Below are 22,954 nucleotides of genomic sequence, written 5' to 3' on the forward strand. Positions count from 1 at the left end.
CGCCCAGTCACGCAGCTGTGGGACCATTAAGACACGAAAGGCTGCGTGTGGAAACCAGAGCTGAGCGGCGGGCGGGTGGCAGGTCTGGAATGTGTGTGAAGCACACACACGCCTATAAATCAGGGAGGGGAGGGGAAGAGAAAGGTGAGGGAGGGAGTGGAGGTGTAGTGGAAGGTGACGTGGAGTGAGTGTGAAGATTCCAGGGGGAAAAAGGGAGATAGAGGGTTGGGAGAAGCCCTGGGAGAGACAGACTGAAGAGGAGAGGGATGGTGGGTGAGGGATTGTTCTGAGTGCTGGGGAGGGGGCTTCTGGAATAATACCTCGGTGCCTTTTTGGGCCAAGTCATCTACCTCTCAGGACTCTCAGTGCATATGTGAGGAGAGAGAGTGCTAGGTGCCAGAAAGGCTAGTGGATATAACTTTGGATCTTGGCAGGACGGTCTTGCTTTGATGTGTTAACGAGAGCCAAAGAGAAAAACAGAGAGGCAGAATTTGAGTTATATGAATGTCTTCAAGCGCCAGTGATAAGATAAGAGTCTCTCCCACTCTCAGCACCTCCGCTCTAAATGGGGCTCCCACGGATGGGGGGCGGGGGGGGGGGGTAAAGTCAACAGCAGTCTGCTCCTGGGTGTCAATCAACACTTCCTCCATCAAACCCATGCTAACTCCAACTCGCCTCCTCTGAGCAGACTGCTGTGGGTTGGTTTAAGAAGATGCAGGTAAACCACAAGGCACTCTTTTAGAAAAACAACGTCACACAGCTAGATTAGGAGAGCCATCATGTTTCGTTCAAACTATATCCAAGACAGCAAAGTCTTTTCAAAATATATAATTATTTAATGTACATAAACACTTGATGATCATAGGCTCTTTAAGCAATTCTGGTATTAAGATGCCAGTAGAAAGCATCATGTGTCACAACCTTACCAATAGACCATATCACCCATACACTGTAGTATTGGGTAATAGACAGACAGAAGTTTTCTTAAGTCATTATAAATTCATTATGCATCCCTCAACACTTCAAACAAGATACATTAGATTTTTTAGGTAGTCACACAAAGTAAGGCTGTGAATCACATTTCAGTGAACATTAGCAACCAATTAGCGCCCCCTGCAGGTGGTTTTAGGAAAGTACATCCAAAATGGCCCTTGCCAACGGATCTAGAATTGTACCTCGAGTATGAAATGAACTGTGAGATATCAGAGCATTCAAGTTTGATGCTAACAATACAAAACTCTGACTCAAGGGCATCTTGAGCATCTCATCATAATAATGATTGTGTGGTCCTTTGATATGACTTAGTCTTTCAAACATTGCGAGCTTCGTTTTTCTTTTTCTTTTTGGATTTGGGTGTTTCTGGGTCTCTCTCGAAACAGGATGTGATATCATCAAACGGCACAGGTTTCCTCTTCCTATTAGGCTTGTCGCTTAGGTAACTACTGGAGTCTCTCACTGGCACCTCAATAGGTACGCTAACCTCCTCCTCTTTCACTTCCTCCTCTTTCACTTCCTTCTCTTTCTTCTTCTTCTTTTTCTTCTTCTTCTGCTCCACCCCCAAATCTGCACCTTCTGTTTCGTTGGGCTCTTGTTTCACGACGACTTCAGGAAAGATGGAACATGGTACCACAGATTCTTCCTCTCCGTGTTTATCCTTCCGTTTCTTCTTCTTCTTCTTCTTTTCCCTCTCCCCTGAGTGGGTGTTGATGCTGGTGTCCTCTGCCGCTCCATCCAGCTCCTGTGTTAGAGCGCCCTCTGGTGGGCTCAAGGGTGGAACGGCAGCTTCCTCCTCATCTCTGTGTTTGTTTTTCTTCTTTTTCTTGGGAGTCAGGGTCCCATCCACAGAGTCTACGGTGGGTTCTATGGTGGGTTCTACGGTGGGTTCTACGGTGGGTTCTATTGTGGGTTCTACGGTGGGTCCTACAGTGGGTTCTACGGTGGGTCCTACAGTGGGTTCTAACGCACGGTCCACAGCAGGGTCCTCCTGGTCTTCTATGGGGAAATCATATCCTGAATCTTCTCCCATGGCCATCAGCTCCTGCACCCTGAGCAACCCCAGCAAACATCCACACATCAGCGTACAGCAGAGAATCACTGTGTATATACTCTTAACTGTAAACTTCATATGTATTACACACACACCTTGTTCTGTCCAGCATTCCTCTGATCAGCATCACCCCTGCTGTATCGGCATCCAGCTGGGACACCAGAAACTCCAGCTCCGCCCCTATCTCGGGCCCATTCTCTCTCCATGTCTCCACGGGAACCAGAGAAGGTTTGGGAATACTGGCGTTAAAGCAGCCATGAACCAGACAGCCAACATGGTTCAGAGCCAGCTTATTCACAACACCCTGGAGGAAGGTTAGGGTTACAGAGACAGGGAACGTAAAGGGAAGATGACATCAGTTTTAAGTTGTTGCCTATTAAGTTAAATTGACCCGAATCATGCCAAATGGGGATAAAGTGCCAAACTACTCACCAGAATTTGTTTTCCTCTCTGGGGCTTAAACACAACAAAGCTCGCTTCTACGTCCAGGTGGATGTAGCCACTATCATCATGGATATTCCCTTGCGGACCCAGAATCCGGATGTTGTCATAAGCCAGAGGCACTCCTTTCAAACTGCAAAGAGACACGCTGTTATTAGCTAGATGTTTCATACTGTCTAGAATCCGAGAAGGCCATAATGTGTAGCTAGCCGGCTGTCTACACGAGCAGCGTGCAATTTGAAGATAAACACTGCTACGTACGAAGCAACAAGCCAGGTACATCAGCTCGTTGAAACGAGCAAGCAGAAACGTAACTCATGTACCTTTCAGAGTATCTGAGGAGTTCTGTGTTCAGTTCATCCTGTATGCCAGTACGCTTCTTCTTCAGGTACATGGGTGAAAGGGCTAAATGCCTCCTGTGTGTGTGCATGACCAGGCACGAGTACGGCGCTGACACCATCTTACATGCGTCAGCGAACGAAGGGATCAAGCATGGCGGCGTGATCGTGTACGTGGCCGTTAACGTCGACAGTCCGTTTGGATTCGGTAGACTTAAAGCAGAAACCTCCGTTGACGTTTTCACGGGTTTAGGGTCTTCTTCAACTTGTTCCAAGTTTGCCATGCTGTTGCGGTATGGGAGGAAGGACAACGAGCGGTGAATTCCGTTGCAACGAAGGACCGCGTGACACGATATGTGCAGTTGTCGCCCTCTGTTGGACTGGAGTGGAAATGGGCTTGGAGACAAAGTGGCGTAAGTGCTTTATATTCAATTTTACGAGAGAGCCAAAACAAATGTTGGCAAAAACCAGTATTTTACTGTCATGCCTTTCAGATTGATTTTAATTACAACAAATGGGTCATAATTTATGTTGTGTCCTTCTGGCACTAAAAAGATCTTATTGAGAGCTTTCATTAGATATTCGCTCAATCTGGCACTTACAACAACATTGTTGCTAAAAGTGCCATAGCGACATTGGCTCCAAGCCCTTACAACAATGAAGGTTTGGTCAAAGAGGACTACAAAGTAAAACAAAAGTTTGACAATGAGATGTTTACAGAAAAAAATATTTTTTAACAGAAGAAACACTGTGCTCCTGATTTGACATTACAATTAATCATCATGCTACCAAAAGTGTAAGCCACAGTGACAATGACTGACTGCTATCTGTATCTATCCAGTGAGGAGCATTGATTATGTCCTTTTGTTACCTTCAGAGTCAGTGGGATCATTAAGGTGACCTGTGGTGTCAGTCAGTCAGGCAGAGACACACAGACATGCGAAATCATTCCTCTAGTGTTACTGCCTTGTGACAGAGCAGCATTGGATGAGGTCACGTCTGATTCAGCGCTTGGCCCCTGTGAACACACATAAAGTATACACACACATACACACACACATACATACACACACATACACACACACACACACACATACACACACACGTACACACACACTAACTGGTCATGGTTCTGTCAGGAGTGCCATGATTTTTCTGTCGCTGTCAACATGATAAACAGTGACATAGCTCCTTAGTCAGCGAGAGCCCACAACCGCTGCTGCTACCTTGGTACACACACACATATATACACATTCACACAGACAAACACACACACACACTCACTAGAATGTGTTCTTAGTGAAGCAAACGGCGTAATGAGCTATTGAACAGCATTGATGTAGTCAGTGTAGCTGTATATCTCTGTGAGAGGTCACATCTGTGTGGCAATCTGTGTGTGTGTGTGTGAGTGTGTGCGTGTTTAAGGGCCCACGGGAACGTGTCTGTGTGAAGGTGCTGGTCACTTGGGAATACAGTCTATTAATGTATTTACATAACGCTTCTGTGGCTGTGAAAACACATTGGTCCAATTCTGATTTACAACAACATGGCTGAAAGCAAAATTAACCAAGTGTATGCACTCACAGGCAACCCGCCCCCCGCCACACACACACACACATACATACACACACACACACACACACACACACACACACACACACACACAACCCTTTGCTTTACATTGAGGCAGCCATCCTGTCTTAGTGAGAGAAGATTTGGAAGCAGCATGCCTGGAGACAGAACTGTAGGTTTATCTTACTGTGTGTGTGTTTGTAAAGAGCACCTGCTTGCCAACTAAAAAGAATACACACATTATCTGACACAAGTGAGCACAATGAGATGCTTTTCACATTTAATTTCTGTTTTATTAAGAAGCTTTTATAAAAAATATTGTTGGTTCATAAATAATCATAGATAACTTGCTGGATATTTCACATCATAGCACTCTACATAAGGCCAAATAGGTTGGCCGCAAAACTGTAGTCTGCCTCCAAACCTGCACCTCAATTTTAAACAATGAGAGAGAAAGAGAGAGAACATCCACTTAAAAAATATGAATCATTTGCATGCTTGTTTTGTGTTCGTCCCACTTTAAAGCGCCTGATTGGTTGTTTGTCCTTTATCTCCATGCTATCAGAGGTCAGCAGAACAATTATGTCATATCAGTGGTCCAATCACATAGGTCCGTAACCCTCAGTTAGATGTCCACACACAGAGAAGAAGTACCAGCAGTTCAGTTGCAAAGGAGTCCTGTTTTGTTTCCTGGCGAGAGAACCTTTCAGAACAGCTTTTGCTGAACGCAGCCCCCTGTGATGACGTCATAATGCCTGATGATGAAGTTAGGGCGAGGAGGTGTGACCAGTGTATGAGATTTGGGGGATGCCGTTACTGGAGTTGTCCAGGATCTCCTGTCAAACACACAAGCGCAATGATCAACCCTGCCATCCAATCCCATGCCGGGTCACTGAGAGGCCAGCCAATGAAGCGCAGCGTTGTTGCTGAGTCCTACCTTCTCAGCCATCTCGTGGGAGTGGTGCAGGGAGTGTTCTCGCTCCAGGAACATCCTCTGCTGCTCTGAGCTGGCCAGGCGGCATGTGAGCCAGGTGGACAAGGTACAGGAGGAGATACCTGCAGGAGGGGAGAGGGGGGGGGGGGTGGGACAGGGGAGGGGGGGGGTGGGAGAGGGGAGGGGAGGGGGAGAGGGGAGGGGAGGGGGGAAAGGAGAGAGGGGGGTGGGAGAGGGGAGGGGAGGGGGGAGGGGGGAAAGGAGAGGGGGGAGAGAGGGGGGGTGGGAGAGGGGAGGGGGGAGAGGGGAGGGGAGGGGGGAAAGGAGAGGGGGGGGGAGAGGGGAGGGGGGAGGGGGGAAAGGAGAGGGGGGAGAGAGGGGAGAGGGGAGGGGGGAGGCGGAAAGGAGAGGGGAGTGTAACCGAACTGTAGATGGTTGAATTTCCTGTAATGTTATTACAGTACGTGACAGCACGTGGCATTATACAGAAGCATGACATTGTTTGAGAGTCCCAGTGCTTACATACCCAGGCAGGCCAGCGTCATGGCTGCCAGGTGAAGAGAACGCAGAGAGTCTGGTCGTCTAGACAACGCTCGGACAAACTGGAAGTTCAGAATCCCGCCAATCAGACCACAGATACAACAAGCTGAGAACAGGATCATCTAAGGAGATGGGTATGAGGGTGTGTGAGAGAAAAATAGAGAGAGAAAGAGTAAAAAATGAAGACTGAAAAAACGCAAAAACACCTGCTCAAAACCAAATGCTGATGAGTTCGTTTTTGGCCTCGAAAATCTCATCCCCCCCACATGCAGAGTGAGTATTGCCCCTCTGTGTGTGTGTGTGTTTGTTAGAGCGTGTGTAGTGCACTACTCTTCTACCATTACGCATGCCTTTAAAGAAAAGCAGATCTGAAAGCGACAGCTCCAGTTTCAGTCATTAGCCAGTGAGGTATGGAGACAGACCACGCACCCGCCCTCAGCCCTGCTCACCTAATGTGATCACCAGCAGCAGCAGGAAGAGAGGGGGTGGATAGCAGCGGAGGGAAAGACAAATGGGGGGGGGGGGCAACACAAGATAAGAGGTAGGGGAATGGAAAGAGGGGGTGAGAGGAAAGAGGCTAAAGCAGAGAGCGTGGTCATTTGCAGGAGATGGATGAAAAAGAAGGGGAGGCCTAAAAGGAGGATGAGAGAAAGGGAGAGAGAGAGAGAGGGAGAGAGAGAGAGAGAGGGAGAGAGAGAGGGAGAGAGAGAGAGGGAGGGAGAGAGAGAGATGGAGAGAGAGAGGAATGTAGAGAGTTGTCTCTGTTACAGAAGGTTGGTCTGTGACATTGATCCATCATTAGCACCCTCCCGAGAGAGAGAGAGAGAGAGAGAGTTAGAGAGAGAGAGAGAGAGAGAGAGTGTGAGAGAGAAGAAGAGTCGGTCTGTTGAGAGAGGTGACAGCTGAATGTCTGTCTGAGAGAGAGTAAAGGAGAGAGGAAAGGTGACGGCTGTCTCCCTCAGAAAGGTCTTCTCTTTCAGGGCACATTTTCTGCACGTGCTCAGTAGCCTCCCGCAGAGGGCAGAGTCACCTGACCTACCTCCGGAACTTTGTTTGTCTACTGATACTCACAATGAGACCAGTCCTCTTCTTAGCACACAGGATTCCACACATCCCACAGACAAGAAACTAAGAGAGAGAGAGAGAGAGAGATAGACAGGGAGAGAGAGTGGCAAAGAGACAAAAGAAAGAGATAGATACAGATCGCAGATTTAGAGAAAGAGAGAGACAGAGGAAGGGAAACAGCGAGAGGTCAGCTCTGTTGCCTAGAAGTTCAGGTAGGCAGCAGACATCCTCTGATTATCCTGAGCACTCCAGCACATGCAGTGTGAAGCCGTACTGCTCTGCTGTCAGGAGCCAGAGGTGAAATATGGGACAGCATGAAGAAGTGGACCGGACTGGGACACAGTGTTCCCTTGTGAGACGTCCTCACGTCAGGAGTGTGGTCTGTGGCTTCACCGTGGCTGTCAGAGGGGATCAGTCAATAGCTAATTAATGCCAAGTGCAGGGGCCCTTAACCCTTGTGTTATCTTCGGGTCATTCTGACCCATCAGTCATTGTGACCCACCTTCGTATTGCGACAAATTTACCTCATACAAAAACAAAGTGAAGCATTTTCTTTTAACTGTCGGGCTGTCTCAGACCCCCCACATTGGAATGGTTAAAAGAAAATTATTTTTATTTGTTTTTGTATTGGGTAAAATTGGGTAAACACAACGATGGTTCGTTATGAACCTTTGGGTCATGTGACCTGAAGGCAGCACGAGGGTTAACTCTGTAACAGAGGAGTCAAGCCAGGGCAACTCTAACTACATTTAGACCAGTGAACTGGTCGAACACAGTTCTTTTAGCTTCTGTGGCGTGTCAGAGAAGCTGCATGTGTTTATGTTTGGAGGGTCTGGCAGCGTTTCATGTCTGGTGGTGTGTACTGAAAGTGATGTGTGCAGACATGGTTCGACCCTCTAAACCAGCCTGTGGTGAGGTCAAGGGTCACAAGCATCTGACTGCAGGAAGGATGAGCACCATGTCTTTGAACGTGCATAAAGACGGGCTTCTCTTTGCTTGACAACTCTTGCAGCTTTTACACACAGCACAGTAACACACATGCTGGCATTCAAATGCACACACACACACACACATGCTCCCACATACACGCAAATTCCAACGGACACAATGTTAATGGCATTTAACCCTCGTGCTGCCTTCGGGTCACATGACCCAAAGGTTCATAACGAACCATCGTTGTGTTTACCCAATTTTACCCAATACAAAAACAAATAAAAATAATTTTCTTTTAACCATTCCAATGTGGGGGGTCTGAGACAGCCCGACAGTTAAAAGAAAATGCTTCACTTTGTTTTTGTATGAGGTAAATTTGTCGCAATACGAAGGTGGGTCACAATGACTGATGGGTCAGAATGACCCGAAGATAACACAAGGGTTAAACAACAGTCTAACCCCCTCCCAGGCCAGTCCTTTCTGGACAAGCTCACAAAACTATGAAGCCATCTTTACATGAAAGATAAACAGGCTTTGTGGTCAGCAGTCTAGAATTGACAGAAGACCACAGAGAAAGACTTCTGGGATTTCTAAGATGTGTCAACAATAACCCTAAGGAACCTTAATCAGAGGCCGAGGCAGAAGTTCATTCATAACAAGACATAGCCTACAGAATTGTGATGACTGCAGTTCCACTCCAATAAAGAGGAAGTGCAGAGCTTATTATTTCTGTCATCATTTCTTGAGTTATGACAGTTGGCAGATGCTGTGGTGACGCAAGCCCAAATTTGCTTGCGGACAAACGTACCACTCAACATAAATAATTTGCCTAATGATGCCATATAGTGCTCTCTGTGTTAACACCATGTGTATAGTCTGGCATGGGACTCCGCCGTCATTCTCTGGCCATGCTAGAAAAGACAGACACAGCTGCATAGCGCCCCGGAACTTTTCACCCGGAGGAGGGTCAAATTGAGACAACGAGGCTGTCACAAAGCGGTGAGCGCACGTCGCGCCGCAGGGTGTGGACAGACGGAGTGCGTGCGTAAAACCACGTGCATTTATAAACATTCAATCTACTAGCTACGATTGAATGCGTCAAAACCACACAGTCCCTAACAAGAATTATTCTTAACCTGTTAAAGGCCTTGAAGGCAAGCTTGATTGGATCCCTAATCTCAAAGGCAAGCAAAATTAATAATTCAAGAGATTGTAGATTTAATTATGTGTTTTTTTTGGTGACCACCAATCAATAGGTTAGATCTATTAGATCGTTAGATCTATACACTGACACCGTAGAGTTCAAACCAAACACACTTTTATTTTTTCTAATACACACTAGCTACGTAACATCTACATACACACAGCCCGCTCCAGACCGGGGATGCATCTCCCTGCAACGGCTTGTGCTCGCCTCTGACCCGGCCGATGCCCACGGCTCCCAGCACGATACTTGCAACCCCCAGACCGACCTCCAGCACCGACAGGACCAGCAGACTCCACAGGATCTTCCGGCTGGAGCACATCTTGCCCCGGGCATCGCTCCAAGAAAAGGAGGAGAGAGGAGCAGAGATGTCCGCTGCACTGCCCTCCGAGAGTGGCGTAACTTTTTTCCAGACACCGGAGGAAACTTGAGGATAGATCCGTGACGACGGTATAGCCTTTAGCATAAATTCAAGCGACCAGCGAGTCACTTGCCCACTCTGTTTACAGCGTATCCTCTCTCTATGAAGTGTTTACACACACAGCCACTGAAATGGGCATCGGAGCAAATTGCCCATGAATATCTACCTCGCGGTTCAGCACAGTACTGAGCGCACGGGCGCTGTCCAAGGTACTTAAGCCCCTTTCCTCACTCCACGCCCCCCCCCCCCCTCTCCCCCTCTTCGCCCCGTGAGACCACCGTTTTGTGCAGGAGAGGGTAGATGTATAAACTGGTCACAGAGGCGCACGTGCCACTTCCATATCCCTGTCTAAACTAAGCAACATTCTCTGTCTCTCATTAAGGTTTGTTTGAGGGACTCGTCCTGACTCCCAGACACGAGTTGCTGTCTCGCTCTATCTCTCGCACACACGCACATCCGCGCGGGTTGCTGACTCTGCTACTGTATACTGCCCAATAGATTCGGTGGAGCCCCATGTATGTCACGGTTGTAATTGTTTGCTGTATTGCAATCTTCCTGGAATTGCGTGTAAAGAAACAGGGTTTATGGTTTTGAGGGTCGATAAAATAATACGAAATGTTATAATAACTAACAGTCCAATAATAATAATTGTTACTATTTGCTGACTGCTGTTGACTGCTGGGACAGACCTCTGCCTGAATCAATCAATTGCCTGAGAGATACACACCTCACAATCAATATCTACTCAAAGACTTGATGTGCCACACAGCACATAAAATGTACTTACACATGCATGAAACACATGCATGCCCCCTCCTCCGCACGCACGCATACACGCACACACACATACACACACACACACACACACAAAGCCAGAGTTGCGCCCCAGTGCATTTGGGATGTGACCAAGGCTGTGTTAGCTTAAACCATCTGCCCAGACATCTGTTTACTGTCCTGTTTGCCTTTTGGCCTGGCTAGGGTCTTGGTCTGGCAAGGTTTGATGCTAGTTCAGGTCCTGGTCTGCACTGGTTTGGTCCTAGTTTGGGTTCTGGTGATTCCATTGTATGTGTATTGGTCCTTAGCTTCACTGCTGACCCATGACTATGTCTCTGGTATAATCCCGAGTCAGGTTCAGTCTCTGTTTCTTTGTAAATGGTCTAATTCTTCCTCTCTATGGTACATTAATTTAACCATTGACATTAATAGATGGAGGTTCTACCTACCAGTTATGAACTAGTCTGATTACTGTCTTCTTAGCCACATGAATGATTCCCAATGATCAGTGTTTGTCAATGTTGTCCAATGTGTCCTATCTATTATTCAGTATCCTCTGACCGTGTCAACAGCAGCCTCCAAAATCACCCTGTTTAGTAGATCAATACATGTGGATCAAGTATAGACCTCAACTGGGAAATAATGTTGGTGTGGTGAATAGTTCAGTCAAACTGCAGGACTGCAGGTGTGGGTGAAAAGTTCCATCCTGCATCCTGTATATCGGAGGACTGTGATTGAATTCGGCCAGTGATAGGGATCGATGTAAGACTTGCTGACGCACTCTGTCGTGTCTCTCTCTCTCTTTCTCTCTCTCTCTCTCTCTCTCTCTCTCTCTCTCTCTCTCTCTCTCTCTCTCTCTCTCTCTCTCTCTCTCTCTCTCTCTCTCCCCTGGGTTAAAAATAAAAGTGAGAGGATTGTCAGACCCCCTACTCCTACTCCAATCTCGAGAACCCGGAGAACACTGGGGGCCCTGTTTGTGTTGTCTCCCTGTGTGTGTGTGTGTGTGTGTGTGTGTGTGTGTGTGTGTGTGCGTGCGTGTGAGAGAGGTAGGGTGAGTGTGATTGTCACATCGGAGCCCCCCCATGCTGATACCATGAGAAACTGCATCGGCCTATGCTATTTATAACCATCTGCCACTCAATGTTGCGTAACAGGGATGTGTGTGAATGTGTGAGGGTGCATTTGTTTGTGTAGTGAAGTAGAAGAATAGGTGATCCCTCACTAAACCACACTCACAGAAGAAGGTTCCAGAAAGAGAACGTCCACCTCTGTGTCCTTGAGCGGAAAGAGAGAGAAAGTGAAAAAACGGAGAGAGGGAGAGACAGAAAGGGAGAGAAAGACAGAAGGAGAGAGAGAAAGACAGAAGGAGAGAGAGAAAGAGAGCGAGAGAGAGACACAGAGAGAGAGAGAAGGAGAGAGGGGCAAGCATAGATAAACAGACAGAAAAAAAGGAGAAAAAGTGAGTGTGTGAGAGAAAAGCCGAGAGAGAGTAAGAGAGGGCCAGGGAGAGTAAGAGAGGTCTTGAAAGAGAGAGAGAGAGAGAAAGCTCAAACGCACGTCATGTTCTGTCAGCCCCACGCTGTTCATCCTCCGACCCACAGAAAGATCCGGATGAAACATGTTTGTGTGTGGTCGTGTTCCCACTGGCATGTCCATCCTCATTTGGAATTATTAACTCCTATTAAAATCATCCTGGGACGACAAGGTGTGTATGTGCGTGTCTTAACGAATGGATGACTCCCTCCCCGCTGAGCATCTTGGTCTATTTTTAGACCCATGATGCTGTCTGCTTTGTTGTTGTTGCTGTTTCTCTCCTGTTGCACTCTGGGAAATGGAGTCCAGGAGTCCTAAAGAATTACTTCCCGAGGCTCATTGACCTAAACAATCATCTGGGTTTAGGCAGTCTGTTCTGTGGAAGCTTGGATTTTCTGCACTGTGTGGGTACAGTGAGGGGTAACACACACACATGGACACACACACTACAATATATATGAGTTGCAGTGGCAGTTTAAGACTGCTAAGTTGAAAAAGAGAGATGTTGGCAGGTTGCCTCAGACTACGGTGTCTCTGGAGGCCTATTAAAGACCATCCACCCTCAGTTTGGCTCCTTATCCTCCACATGTAGCAGTGGTTCACATTGAGTCACACAGCAGATAAACGTCAGTCTGTCAAAGTCTCCGGGGATGAGCGGTGGATCGAAACTCCTGAAGGCCAGTTGGAGACGATCTGTAACTCTGCGAGTATAGAACCGTCAAATTGCACGCCCTCGCACAGTCGGTTCTCCACTCCACTCTGTACAGAAACGCAGAGACACGTTCACAGGTTCTCAGGTTGATCTCACATGGAGAGTCCTGAGAATTCTGTATGTCATGATTCACATAGGTATGTTATGATTCACATATGATTCACGTTAATCATGTGGTTAATCAAACATTCCTTCCAATGCAGTGTTTTGTTGCCACACACACACAAGCATGCGCACACACACTTGCACAAGTGTGCATATGGAAGCATATTGTAGCCTTCTGTCCATCCCACAGTGCATTGCAGTATCGCTTATTGGGCAGCAGGTTAGCACAGCCCAATCCAGTGTCCAATGATGTGAGACAACCGTATTACACACACCCCATTAACACCAACACGCACACACACACACCTATAAACCAACACACACACACAAGCCAACACACACAGTCACAAAACCCATATTGTTAGTTCATTTACTTATCAACACACACGCTTGCTGTGTTTCTCACCTCATGTGTTCAGTTTCCCAAAAGACTTCAGATGGAGTAGAGCCAGACATGCTCAGTCACATTCAAACTGGGGGGGGGGGGGGGGGGGGGTGGTTGAGTTGTCATCCTAGATACACACACACCTACACACACAAACGCACACACACGCACAACCTGTCCTGCTACTGTCCTGTGAGAGTTGTGGAGTGGAGGCGTGGAGGAGGGAAGAAGAGGGATTGTATTTCATCTCCCACTGATGACTTAGAGAAAGTCCCTGAACCGGAGAAGAGAGAGGCGAGGCAGGAGTTTGAGAGAGAGAGAGAGAGAGAGGGACAGAGAGGAAGGATTCAGAAAGAGAGAAACGAAGGGAAAAGAAAGAGGACAGAAGTTAAAAGGAAAATGGGTCGAGTAAAGAGAATGGAGATACCTTTGCTGATGAAAGAGAGAGAGAGCGAGGGGGAAGGTCGATGAAAAGGTTTTACAGTGGGAACTCTGGGAGAGTTCTAGAACCTCTCTTAAAATCAATGTTCTCTCAGACACATACACACACACACACACTCATGCATGTCACTGTCTCCCATGGCTTTAGCGAGAAACAGGATTCAACTAACACAAATTCCTTCCAGCGTTCAGCCTCTGTCACCTTCTCAGAGAAGCAACAAGAGACAGAAGGTCATGTGAGGTCACAGGTCAATTCCATCCCTCCAAACTGGTCATCGACCCACCTAGTTTCTTGTTGTTGTATAGCTAGTGATTCCACCCATTCTCCTTTGATGAACCTTCTCATGTTCCATGGTGTGTGTGTGTCACAAGGAGAAGGGAAAAGAGAGTGAGAGGCGTGCGATGTATCTGAGTGACGTTGATTTGATCTGGCGTGTGATGCAACGGGTTGACTCATAAAGACAGGGCAATTGTCTCGTTTCCTGTTCTGCAAAGAAAAGCAGTTTGTGTGCCTGTCAGTGTGCTTGTGCATCCTTGCACATGAGTGTATGTATGTGCTCGTGTGTGTGTGCATGCCTGCATTTGTACGTGCGTGTGTTTGTGAGTGTGTATTCGTTCGTACATATGTGTGTTTGTGTGTGCATGTCAAATCAAATCAAAATGTATTTGTATAGCCCTCTGTGAGGGCTTCACATACGCCCATAGAACTGCCCCTCAACCAACCTAAACCCTCGAGGAAGACAAGGAAAAACTCCCCGAAAAACTTGCTAGAGGAGAAAAAAATTGAAGAAACCTTGGGAGGAGCAATTCAGTGAGGGATCCCCTCCTCCAGAGACGGTTAGTCAAAGAGAGGTGCAGAACACAGGCTAAATGTGAGGGTTTGTCCAGTCAAGATCCCCTGTTTCAAGGACACTCCCCACCACTCTCCTGACCCTGGCCACAAAGGCCACTCTAGCAGGGAGGAAAATGAGTGCGTTCTCACCGCACGCTCATCACTGCAGAACCACAGGGATGTACAGGGAGTCCTGGTATCCATCAAGGTTTGGCACCACACACCCCCACACACCCCTACACACAAGGCTGGCTGAACAGAAGAAAACCCCAACTTCAGAATGAAGAGTTAGAGTGGTATTTACGCTCACTCAGACATCCTGTCCCTCGTGTGTCCGGCCTACGCTGTTCAATGATCGTCTTTGGTAACTTTCGATCCTCCTCCCACCCCAGTCCACCCCAGGGTTCGGTCGTTAAGTGTTTGTTTGTTGTTGCCGGCTGTAGCTAGATGGATGGTTCTTTTTCAAGTCTTCTTTGTTTAGCTTCCTGGATTGCAGGAAAGTAGCAGCTCAAAGTAGCTCTCAGAGACACGTCGAACAAAATAGGAACACACACATGCTAAGAAACACACGCACACACTTGCACACGCGGACGCAGGTACACACACACTCACACCCAACACCGGCAAAAACCAACAGAAGGAACATCGTTCCTGCTTTAGAGAAATGTGAAAGCTTTTTCTGCCCCAACACACTTCAAGATATTTACTTTTTAAGTCTTCTGTCTGGTAGTCTTTGAGCTTGTTTTCATGTCCAATTGCATGACTTGAAGTAAAGAAAAATACATTTCCACCTCTTGCCTACATGGTAATGTCAAACATCATGAACAGTCCCCAGTGTGTGGTGTGTGTAAGTGTGCATGCAACCATGTGTTCCTGTGACTTGATTGGCTCTCCAGAGACAGTGCAGATTATAACTCTTTTTACATTTACATTTAGTCATTTAGCGGACGCTCTTATCCAGAGCGACTTACAGTAAGTACAGGGACATTCTCCCCCGAGGCAAGTAGGGTGAAGTGCCTTGCCCAAGGACACAATGTCATTTTGCATGTCTGGGAATCGAACTGGCAACCTTCAGATTACTAGCCCGACTCCCTAACCGCTCAGCCACCTGACTCCCTCAAGGGTGGCTGAACCACCAAACCAGAGGACACACACACGCTTACAGTGCCGTCTTTTGCTCTCTGAAGACACTCCCTTCCATATCAATACATTAAACGACACAAAGAGAAGGACTTGTGGTCGGAATCACAGCCACGGTCGATAAACGTCTCATTGCTGCACTACATTAGCGTCAAACGCTGCCATTTCTGACCCAATACTCTGGTTACAATGGTGCTTGTTAACAAATGAAAGTAGAGCCAAAGACTACAGTTAACAAAGTGTCAGGTACATGGTGTAATATTATTGATCAGATAGATGGACACTGTTGTCATAATGATCCCACCCAGCTTAAAGGTGTGTAATGGGGGTTGTAGTTCAGTTATTGGGGAAATACACCACTGAAACTACAACACTGCTGGTGTACCGTCATTACCTAAACGACCGAAAGCAATCTTTTTTCCAGTTGTTGTTTCCCAGACACGTGATCTGATTCACCTGCCAGGATAACTGTGCCCTAGTTCAGTTGTTTCCAGCTATTTCAGTCCTTAAATTATTAACCAGCTACTCATACATTAACCATATCTCTCTCTTTCCTCACTCTCATTTCTCTCTCTTTTCCCTCGTTTCTCTCTCTCTCTTTTCTCTTTCTCTTTCTCAAATACACACCCCACCCTCTCCTCCTCACACACACACAAACATGTCGAGTCTGACCACTCACTCACCCTGAGGAACAAAGTAAGCACTTTTGACTCCACGACTAATGTTACTCATACAAGCCTTTAAACATGCTGTTGCAGCAGTATGCATGTGTGTGTGCCTATGTGTGGAGGAGGTGACATCCTTGTCATCTGTTTCCCCACCCCACCATACTCCCCATTTAGGCCATGTGATTAGAGGACGCATCAGCATGCTGACTTGTTAACTTCCCTGGACACAGTTCTCCATGACCATGTGACTCTTCTCATCACAGAGCCAGGTGTAAAGTGCCCCATCCGCGTCTGAATAGTAACTGCTGTGTCAGGCCTCAGCCTCGCCAAGTAAACAAGTGCCTTATTAACTATTTATCGCATCAGACAAGAAACCGTGAGCACGCACGCGCGAACACGCACGCGTGCGCACGCGCATGCCATGCACACACACGGACACACACACGCTTACAGTGCCGTCCCTCCCGAGACACAGAAAACTGCCCACTTAGGAAGTTCCGCAGGAAAGAAGGGTGTGTGTGTGTGTGTGTGTGTGTGTGTGTGTGTGTGTGTGTGTGTGTGTAAGTCAAAGTGTCCCAGTGCAGAGTCAGTAACCTTTTACTCATCGGTGGTTGGTTGTACTCTCCAGCTTCAGTGAAATAGGATCTTTCTTTATTGGCTTAAGGAGAAAACGCCCACATTTCAAAGACCTTTACAATGCATCAATGAAAGACTTTGTAAGCATTAACACACCTGATTCAGCTAATCAAGTCATCCAGACCTTCAGGACTGCCCTCTATGTAGATCTGTTGAGCGATGAAGTGATCACTGCTTATTTACACACAACTCTGGTGCCAATTCCACTGCCCCCCTCTCTCTCTCTCTCTCTCTCTCTCTCTCTCTATCTCTCTCCTTCTCGCTCCTCACTGACAAACACACACACACATTGTCCAGCAGGGGGTGCATTTCAGGGCAGGGCTGTATTGTGTCTTGCCAAGAAATGCACCCCCTGCTAACTTGGACTAGGATAATGCCACATGCATGAAACTTACTCTGGTTACTCATACGAGTCCCCTCAATGTACAGTAAAAGTAATTTGATGCTGGTATATACAGAACTTAAATTACAGGGGGGGTGCATTTCAGGGCAGGGCTGTATTGTGTCTTTCCAAGAAATGAAGCAACAGCAAAAAATCTTCACTCTTGATCAAATTCCAGAACCCTGCTTTCTTGACTATTTCTAGATCTGTGTGTTTGGTCACCCTGTATTAAAACATTTCCGTTGTAGTTTAAATCTATTTTGCTCCTGTTTCTGTAAAATTGCTAAACCACTGAACTGACTTACGGATATACTGAAATGCTTTCCAAATATACTGAAATGACTTCAGGATATAGTGAAATGCCTTCCGGATATAGTGAAAATGTTCTCACACTCTTACATTCTCAAAGCTTCTTACACATCCTTATAAGATTTGAGAGTTTCATATATGAGTGTGTGAATGTGCTTCACATGCGTATGTGAGAGCATGTCAGATGTATGTGTATGTACGTTTTCAGTAGTATGAATGTGTGTGTGAACATGTCACATGTGTATGTGTTTCGTTCGTGTAAGGACAATCTGAATTATTTCTGAAACGGCCCTTCATAGTTTACCAAATCTGACCAGCAGAGGGTGTCCACACCTCACGAGGACATTGATACTGTCTCATCGGGCAGGTATATGGAAGCAAATCAGTGACATCATGTTTTGAATTTGAAAGTCATTGAATACTTAATATTGAAATTTAAACACCACCAAATGTGTTGGTTTTGAATTCACCTCTTTGAAAATTGAAATGTGAGTTTATTTAAAAAAAAAAAAATTTATCCGATTAAAAAATTCAACGTTCAGAAATTCAAGTTGCTCAAATTCGAACTGTAAAATTCAGATCCCAAAAATTCAATAAAAAAGGATTCAAGCTTCAGAAATTCAAACAGAACTAAATTCTGGCTGCTCATATTTGAACAGTAAAATTCAGATCTCGAAAATTCTGTTAAAAAAAATTCAAGTTTCAGGAATTCAAATTATTGCCATAGTCATACAGTTAACAAAGCTTAACTCCACTAATGAGGGCCAATTCAAAGGGATCTCTCTGTAGCCATAAAACATGGCTCATTCTGGCTAACTGCGTCTGAGTAGGTCAACATGTGTGATAACAAACTTGAAGGGAAAAGTCCCTGAATTCCTTCACGGAAAGACTGTTTGAGCACAAACATTTGTGCAGCACACACCACCTCCCGGAGGCATATCGCAAACCATCAAAACTGATATTTTATATTGACACAGACAGCAGTGAGTATTATTAAAAACAAAGCCCCTTTTTCTTCCTTTCTCCTGATAGCTCAGGGTACACTTACTTTCATAGTCCTGAAAATCCTGACACTGCTCTATGGAAGCCTTTGATGGGTAAGTCAAACGGAAGCTAATAAAGGGTGATTCAGAGGTGAAGGAGACACTGAGGCACAGGCACACACACACACACACACGCACACACACAAACAGACTGCTACCACAGAGAGTCTGTGGTCAAGTGACATCTGCGTATTTGAGTGTTTGTCGAGGGAGGTTTGGGGAAATGCTGATGATTTGTCTTCAGTTGTAAATTCATGGAGGAGGAGAATACGGTGTCGAATCACACCCGACAACCACTTCCCTGCGCACTATTTTGCTCACTGGAATGTAGCCCCCCACTAACCAAAAGATCTAAACGTTCGCCTCCTCACTGTGGTCCAAAAACACTATTCCCCCAGAGATCAATAGCAGATGAAAATCCTTGAGGTTGCCGGTCCCAGAAGCCACTCCCCATTCCTGGTTTCCCTCCCTCTCTCTCACAGTCACTCTGCGTGCTTTCTGGCATGGGTCCAGACCTGCTGAAGAGACCTTGAAAGGGTCAGGAGAGTTAACAGTAACACAGCAGTGGAAAGCAACCAGGCAGTGGCTGAAGAAAGGAGGGGATTCTCCAAGCTAGGATGGACGGCATCATCCAGATCCCAGATAATACGCCCCTTTCCATGAGACAGAGAACCCTTTCTCAAACAGTGACTACGGTTTTACTTTCTATCTGAAGGATAGATATCTCATGGGATGTGTGTTCCCGGAACCAGTTTATCTGTCGTCTGTGAGATGACCTGGTAGTTAGTGGTGGGGGGGGGGGGGGGGGGGGGGGGTGAAACAGCCCTAACATGGTAATGACAGTAGACCTTTGAAGTGTATAGTAACATTTAGTAACACCCTCCTGGATCTCATTCTCAGAACTCTCTCTTCCTTACCAGGGAAACAGGATGACAGGATGGCAAGTGCTTTTTTTCGGGGGGGGAAGGGGGGGGGGGAGTTACTGACCACAGTTGAAGTGACCCCAGCCTAGTTGTTGACAGACACACGGATAGAGACATCAGCCCCAGCCAAGCTGGGACATGATGATGCAGGACAGAGAAGGACAAATCATTGTGGTCCTGGGTTTAACCCATAACCTCAGGTTGTGTGAGTGTTTATGCGTGTGTGTGCGTGACCCCACGACCACTAAGAGGCAGTTTGAATTACGGGATTTTCTTGGTTAAGGGAGGAGAATGGTGAGGGGAATCAGGAAGATCACAACAATGTTTTTGTTGAATACGGACCACAAAATTCATATTTCTTTACATTTAGTCATTTAGCAGATGCTCTTATCCAGAGCGACTTACAGTAAGTACAGGGACATCCCCCCGAGGCAAGTAGGGTGAAGTGCCTTGCCCAAGGACACAACGTCAGTTGGCATGACCGGGAATCGAACTGGCAACCTTCGGATTACTAGCCCGATTCCCTCACCGCTCAGCCATCTGACTCCCATCTGACATACATTGTCCCTTTAGACAATGTATGTCCACTCTCCTCTTTTGTACTTTTAGCTTCTTGTATCTTTACATGAAATGTGATTCACATGAGTCCCTTCAATGACCATATGTGACAAAATGAATGTCTTTTAGACCATTCAAGGAACTTAGTAGCACATGATTGAGTCAGCTATGACGTCCTACCAGTACTTAAATAAACAAAGACACACATACAAACACACACTTGAGGAACTACTGTAGATTAGGATGAGGAAACAAGAGTCACTCATTTCTGTCCTGTGTTTCCTTTCTGCGGAATGACTGTCTAGACAATCACATTGTCTGGCCTTCGCATTAATTCCTTGAGGTCGGTAACTCAAGCCTCATCTAACCTAGAAACAGAAGGCTTTATGTTACAAAGCTAACACCGTCTTCAACGCAACGGTGGCTCGTGGGCTGTAATAGCTCAGCTACATCAACCACAGACAGACGCATCAGTCAGATTTCAGTGTGTGGGAAGAATCTGCTTTAGTATGGGGATTCACACGGTTGTGAATGTCAGATGTACAGGTGGGAGAGGGGATTCCAGGTTGAATCAGGTGGGGGCCTTTGTGTTCCATAGGACCGGCAGATCACTCAGTAGCGGAAATGTAAACGTTTGCCTGTTATGTTGTTTTGTTCCTTTTCTTTACATATAGAGAGTATACACTCTCTCAAGCCCACACACACCCTTTCACCTCCTCAAGGGGAGTTTTGTGTTCACTGGAAATCAGTTTAGTCCACATTTCATCTTCCTGTCAATATACTTTTGGCAGATATTCTTAGAGCTGTGGTGATTTTTTTTACCAAGACGTGTGTTATTGTGCATGCTGCATTCTTCCTGGGTGGGTTATCTCTGGGTTACGACTGTTAGTGTATGTTCTTGAGTGAGTATGCGTTGCTATCCGGAGTTGCTGATTGGTTCTCATTTCACCTCTGACCTCTCGGGTCACAAGGGTTAGAACACTCACCTTCTTGCTAAAACAATGTCTTCACTGAGCTAACAAGAGCTACAGGGAATAGGGGGGTTGGGGAGATACAAGCTGGCGTGTGTGTGTGTGAGGGGGGGCTGTTTTGGATGGGGTACAGTGTAATGGGTGATGTAGGGGGACCGGAGGGGGGGGGAAGAGACGTGGGTGGGGGTGAACATTGATGAAACCAGAACAGCGTGATGAAAGACCAGTCGAGCGCTAATGCAAACACAGAGGGGAGGGGGGATGTAGTCGGGGGTGGGATCGGGGGGGGGGGGGGGGGGTCAGAGAGCCTGACAGGGCTAAGGGAAGATGTTTTGTGTCAACCTGCAGGTTTATGACGTGCATGATGTGTGTTTCTTTGCTGACAGTTGTTGATACGCCCCAACAAGTGATGAGAAGAAGGCATGCTTACACTCAAGTGCACTCTTCGTTCCCATGGCGGACTCCCTCCCCCACTGCCCCTGTCGCCAAATCCAGAGAGAATGAGCCTTGGTCCTGGGTAGGGGGTTGGTGTCTGGCTCTTAGAAACATACACACACACTGTGTATGTTTGTGGCGCTCATTACCATAATTGAGAGTGAGTGTTTTGATGGGATGAGGAGTGTTGGCACTCAATGGCTCAGTCTTCATTGAGATTATGTGAATGAATAGAAGCTATCGGCTCATCTCAGAGCCTGTCTGAAAGGTGCGGTCCGTTCATAAGGGTAACGTTGAGTAGACACTTTTTGTTTATTTGCCGTTTCTGGGCTTTTGGATCTAGCTCTTTAGCTCCTCCAGCAAGCTAAGCGAGGTTCCTCCATGTCACTGGAATAGGTCTCCCGCTTCACAATAGGCAGAATCCCCCTTGCTGTGAGCTAGGCTACTGCGAACCCTCCGTTTTTATCACCCGCGCCTGGTTTCCCTCGACAAAACTAATTAGGGACTACACGTTCACACACTAGAGGGTGTAGAACACGGTACAACAAACCAGTCTAAAGACGTAGCCAAAGTCATAAAGTGTGTCTGTGTGTTTGTGGTGTGGTGGTCGAATTCTCCCCACCTACACAACGTAGTTTAAGCACTTTTTCACTCAATATGTGTGGGAGCGTCGTTGCCATGACACCGAGTGAGTCAGTGAAGTAGGATAAAAACCGGGTGCAATTCAAAGATCGACTAACTCCTCTCACGATTGCTTTAAAAAAAAAGCCAATTCAGCACGCTGGTGAAGTCATACAGGCAGAATCAAAGGAACGGGCAGGACTGAATCCACATAGTAGCCTGACTCAATACTTGCCTGGAATCGTTTATCTCGTCAAGCGCACGTTATGACGACAGACAAGCAGAGCACTGCTACACCTGCATGCGGGAATAGATGGAGGGAACATCGCGAGCCACTTAGTTTTCACTTTCTTTCACTAGCCTGTATAAGAGCGCGCCCGGTGGATTCCCACGGTAAGCTGATTCCGACGATGTGAATTACACGCCTTCCAGGATTAAGAGGTTACTGGTTAAAAACTGTGACAATGCCCCAAAGCCCCATGGTTTTCGGGGGCTGGTTTTTGTTCGCGCGAACGTATGTTACACGATTTTTTGTTGGACACCGTCAATAGAGACCGGAATCTGCCTGCAACCGGTGTCTTACACTGGTCTTATTCTGCCCCTGGTGCTGAATATGACTTCCTGGCTACGTAAATACTGTACCCTCCCTCTGCATGTTGTGCTGTCCTGCGTCGTTATATTGGTCGCTGCCTTCATCCCAGGCTCCACGTCCGGTGAGTGACCGATTCTAATGAATAAGATTAGACCACGATCTGACGTTTACTTACATTTTAGGCTACAAAGGTAACATCCTTAATAGAATAATACCCTGCCATAACATCACATTATTGTGGGGTGTTCGATGCTATCTTAAATGGCCAGAGGTGGTCTTCCATCCTGCTGTGACGACGATATTTTCAGATATTTTTCAGATTAGGTCATTTTCACATGATATTGATCCGACCATAGTTGATCAGTAGTGATCTGCTGTGTGTCTTGGTAAAGTGTGTCG

At 46.7% G+C, this 22,954-nt stretch overlaps 2 protein-coding genes across 3 annotated transcripts; both read right to left on the minus strand.

Moving 5' to 3' along the window:
- Positions 1 to 815: 815 nt before the first annotated feature.
- polr1f (RNA polymerase I subunit F) lies at positions 816 to 3,110 on the minus strand. The gene is made up of 4 exons (XM_067255881.1): positions 2,812 to 3,110; positions 2,480 to 2,621; positions 2,143 to 2,351; positions 816 to 2,045 (listed from the first exon to the last, which is right to left on the minus strand). Exons 1-4 carry the CDS (start codon positions 3,108 to 3,110, stop codon positions 1,310 to 1,312), a joined length of 1,386 nt encoding a protein of 461 aa, XP_067111982.1. The 3' UTR covers positions 816 to 1,309.
- Positions 3,111 to 5,165: 2,055 nt separating this feature from the next.
- LOC136962592 (transmembrane protein 196) lies at positions 5,166 to 9,396 on the minus strand. Of its 2 annotated transcripts, none has more exons than XM_067256400.1 (5): positions 9,232 to 9,396; positions 6,944 to 7,000; positions 5,859 to 5,994; positions 5,336 to 5,454; positions 5,166 to 5,234 (listed from the first exon to the last, which is right to left on the minus strand). In XM_067256400.1, the coding sequence occupies exons 1-5, from the start codon at positions 9,394 to 9,396 to the stop codon at positions 5,166 to 5,168; spliced, it is 546 nt and encodes a 181-aa protein (XP_067112501.1). The 2 variants fall into 2 exon arrangements, with proteins under 2 accessions (XP_067112501.1, XP_067112500.1); XM_067256399.1 differs by having other exon boundaries at positions 5,166 to 5,231; positions 5,318 to 5,454.
- Positions 9,397 to 22,954: the final 13,558 nt, after the last annotated feature.

Source organism: Osmerus mordax, chromosome 18 (genome assembly GCF_038355195.1).
Source record: "Osmerus mordax isolate fOsmMor3 chromosome 18, fOsmMor3.pri, whole genome shotgun sequence".
Classification (NCBI taxonomy): Eukaryota; Metazoa; Chordata; class Actinopteri; order Osmeriformes; family Osmeridae; genus Osmerus; species Osmerus mordax.

Excerpts from the sequence above, each read along its gene's own strand:
- LOC136962592 (XM_067256399.1), bottom strand. The coding sequence starts at position 9,396 with ATGTGCTCCAGCCGGAAGATCCTGTGGAGTCTGCTGGTCCTGTCGGTG. Across the intron at positions 5,995-6,943 it reads AGAAGAGGACTGGTCTCATT|ATGATCCTGTTCTCAGCTTG; the intron begins GTGAGTATCAGT and ends CCATCTCCTTAG. Across the intron at positions 5,232-5,317 it reads AGGTAGGACTCAGCAACAAC|ATCCTGGACAACTCCAGTAA; the intron begins GCTGCGCTTCAT and ends GTTTGACAGGAG.
- polr1f (XM_067255881.1), bottom strand. The coding sequence starts at position 3,110 with ATGGCAAACTTGGAACAAGTTGAAGAAGACCCTAAACCCGTGAAAACG. Across the intron at positions 2,622-2,811 it reads CTCCTCAGATACTCTGAAAG|TTTGAAAGGAGTGCCTCTGG; the intron begins GTACATGAGTTA and ends GTCTCTTTGCAG. Across the intron at positions 2,046-2,142 it reads GGAATGCTGGACAGAACAAG|GGTGCAGGAGCTGATGGCCA; the intron begins GTGTGTGTGTAA and ends GGGGTTGCTCAG.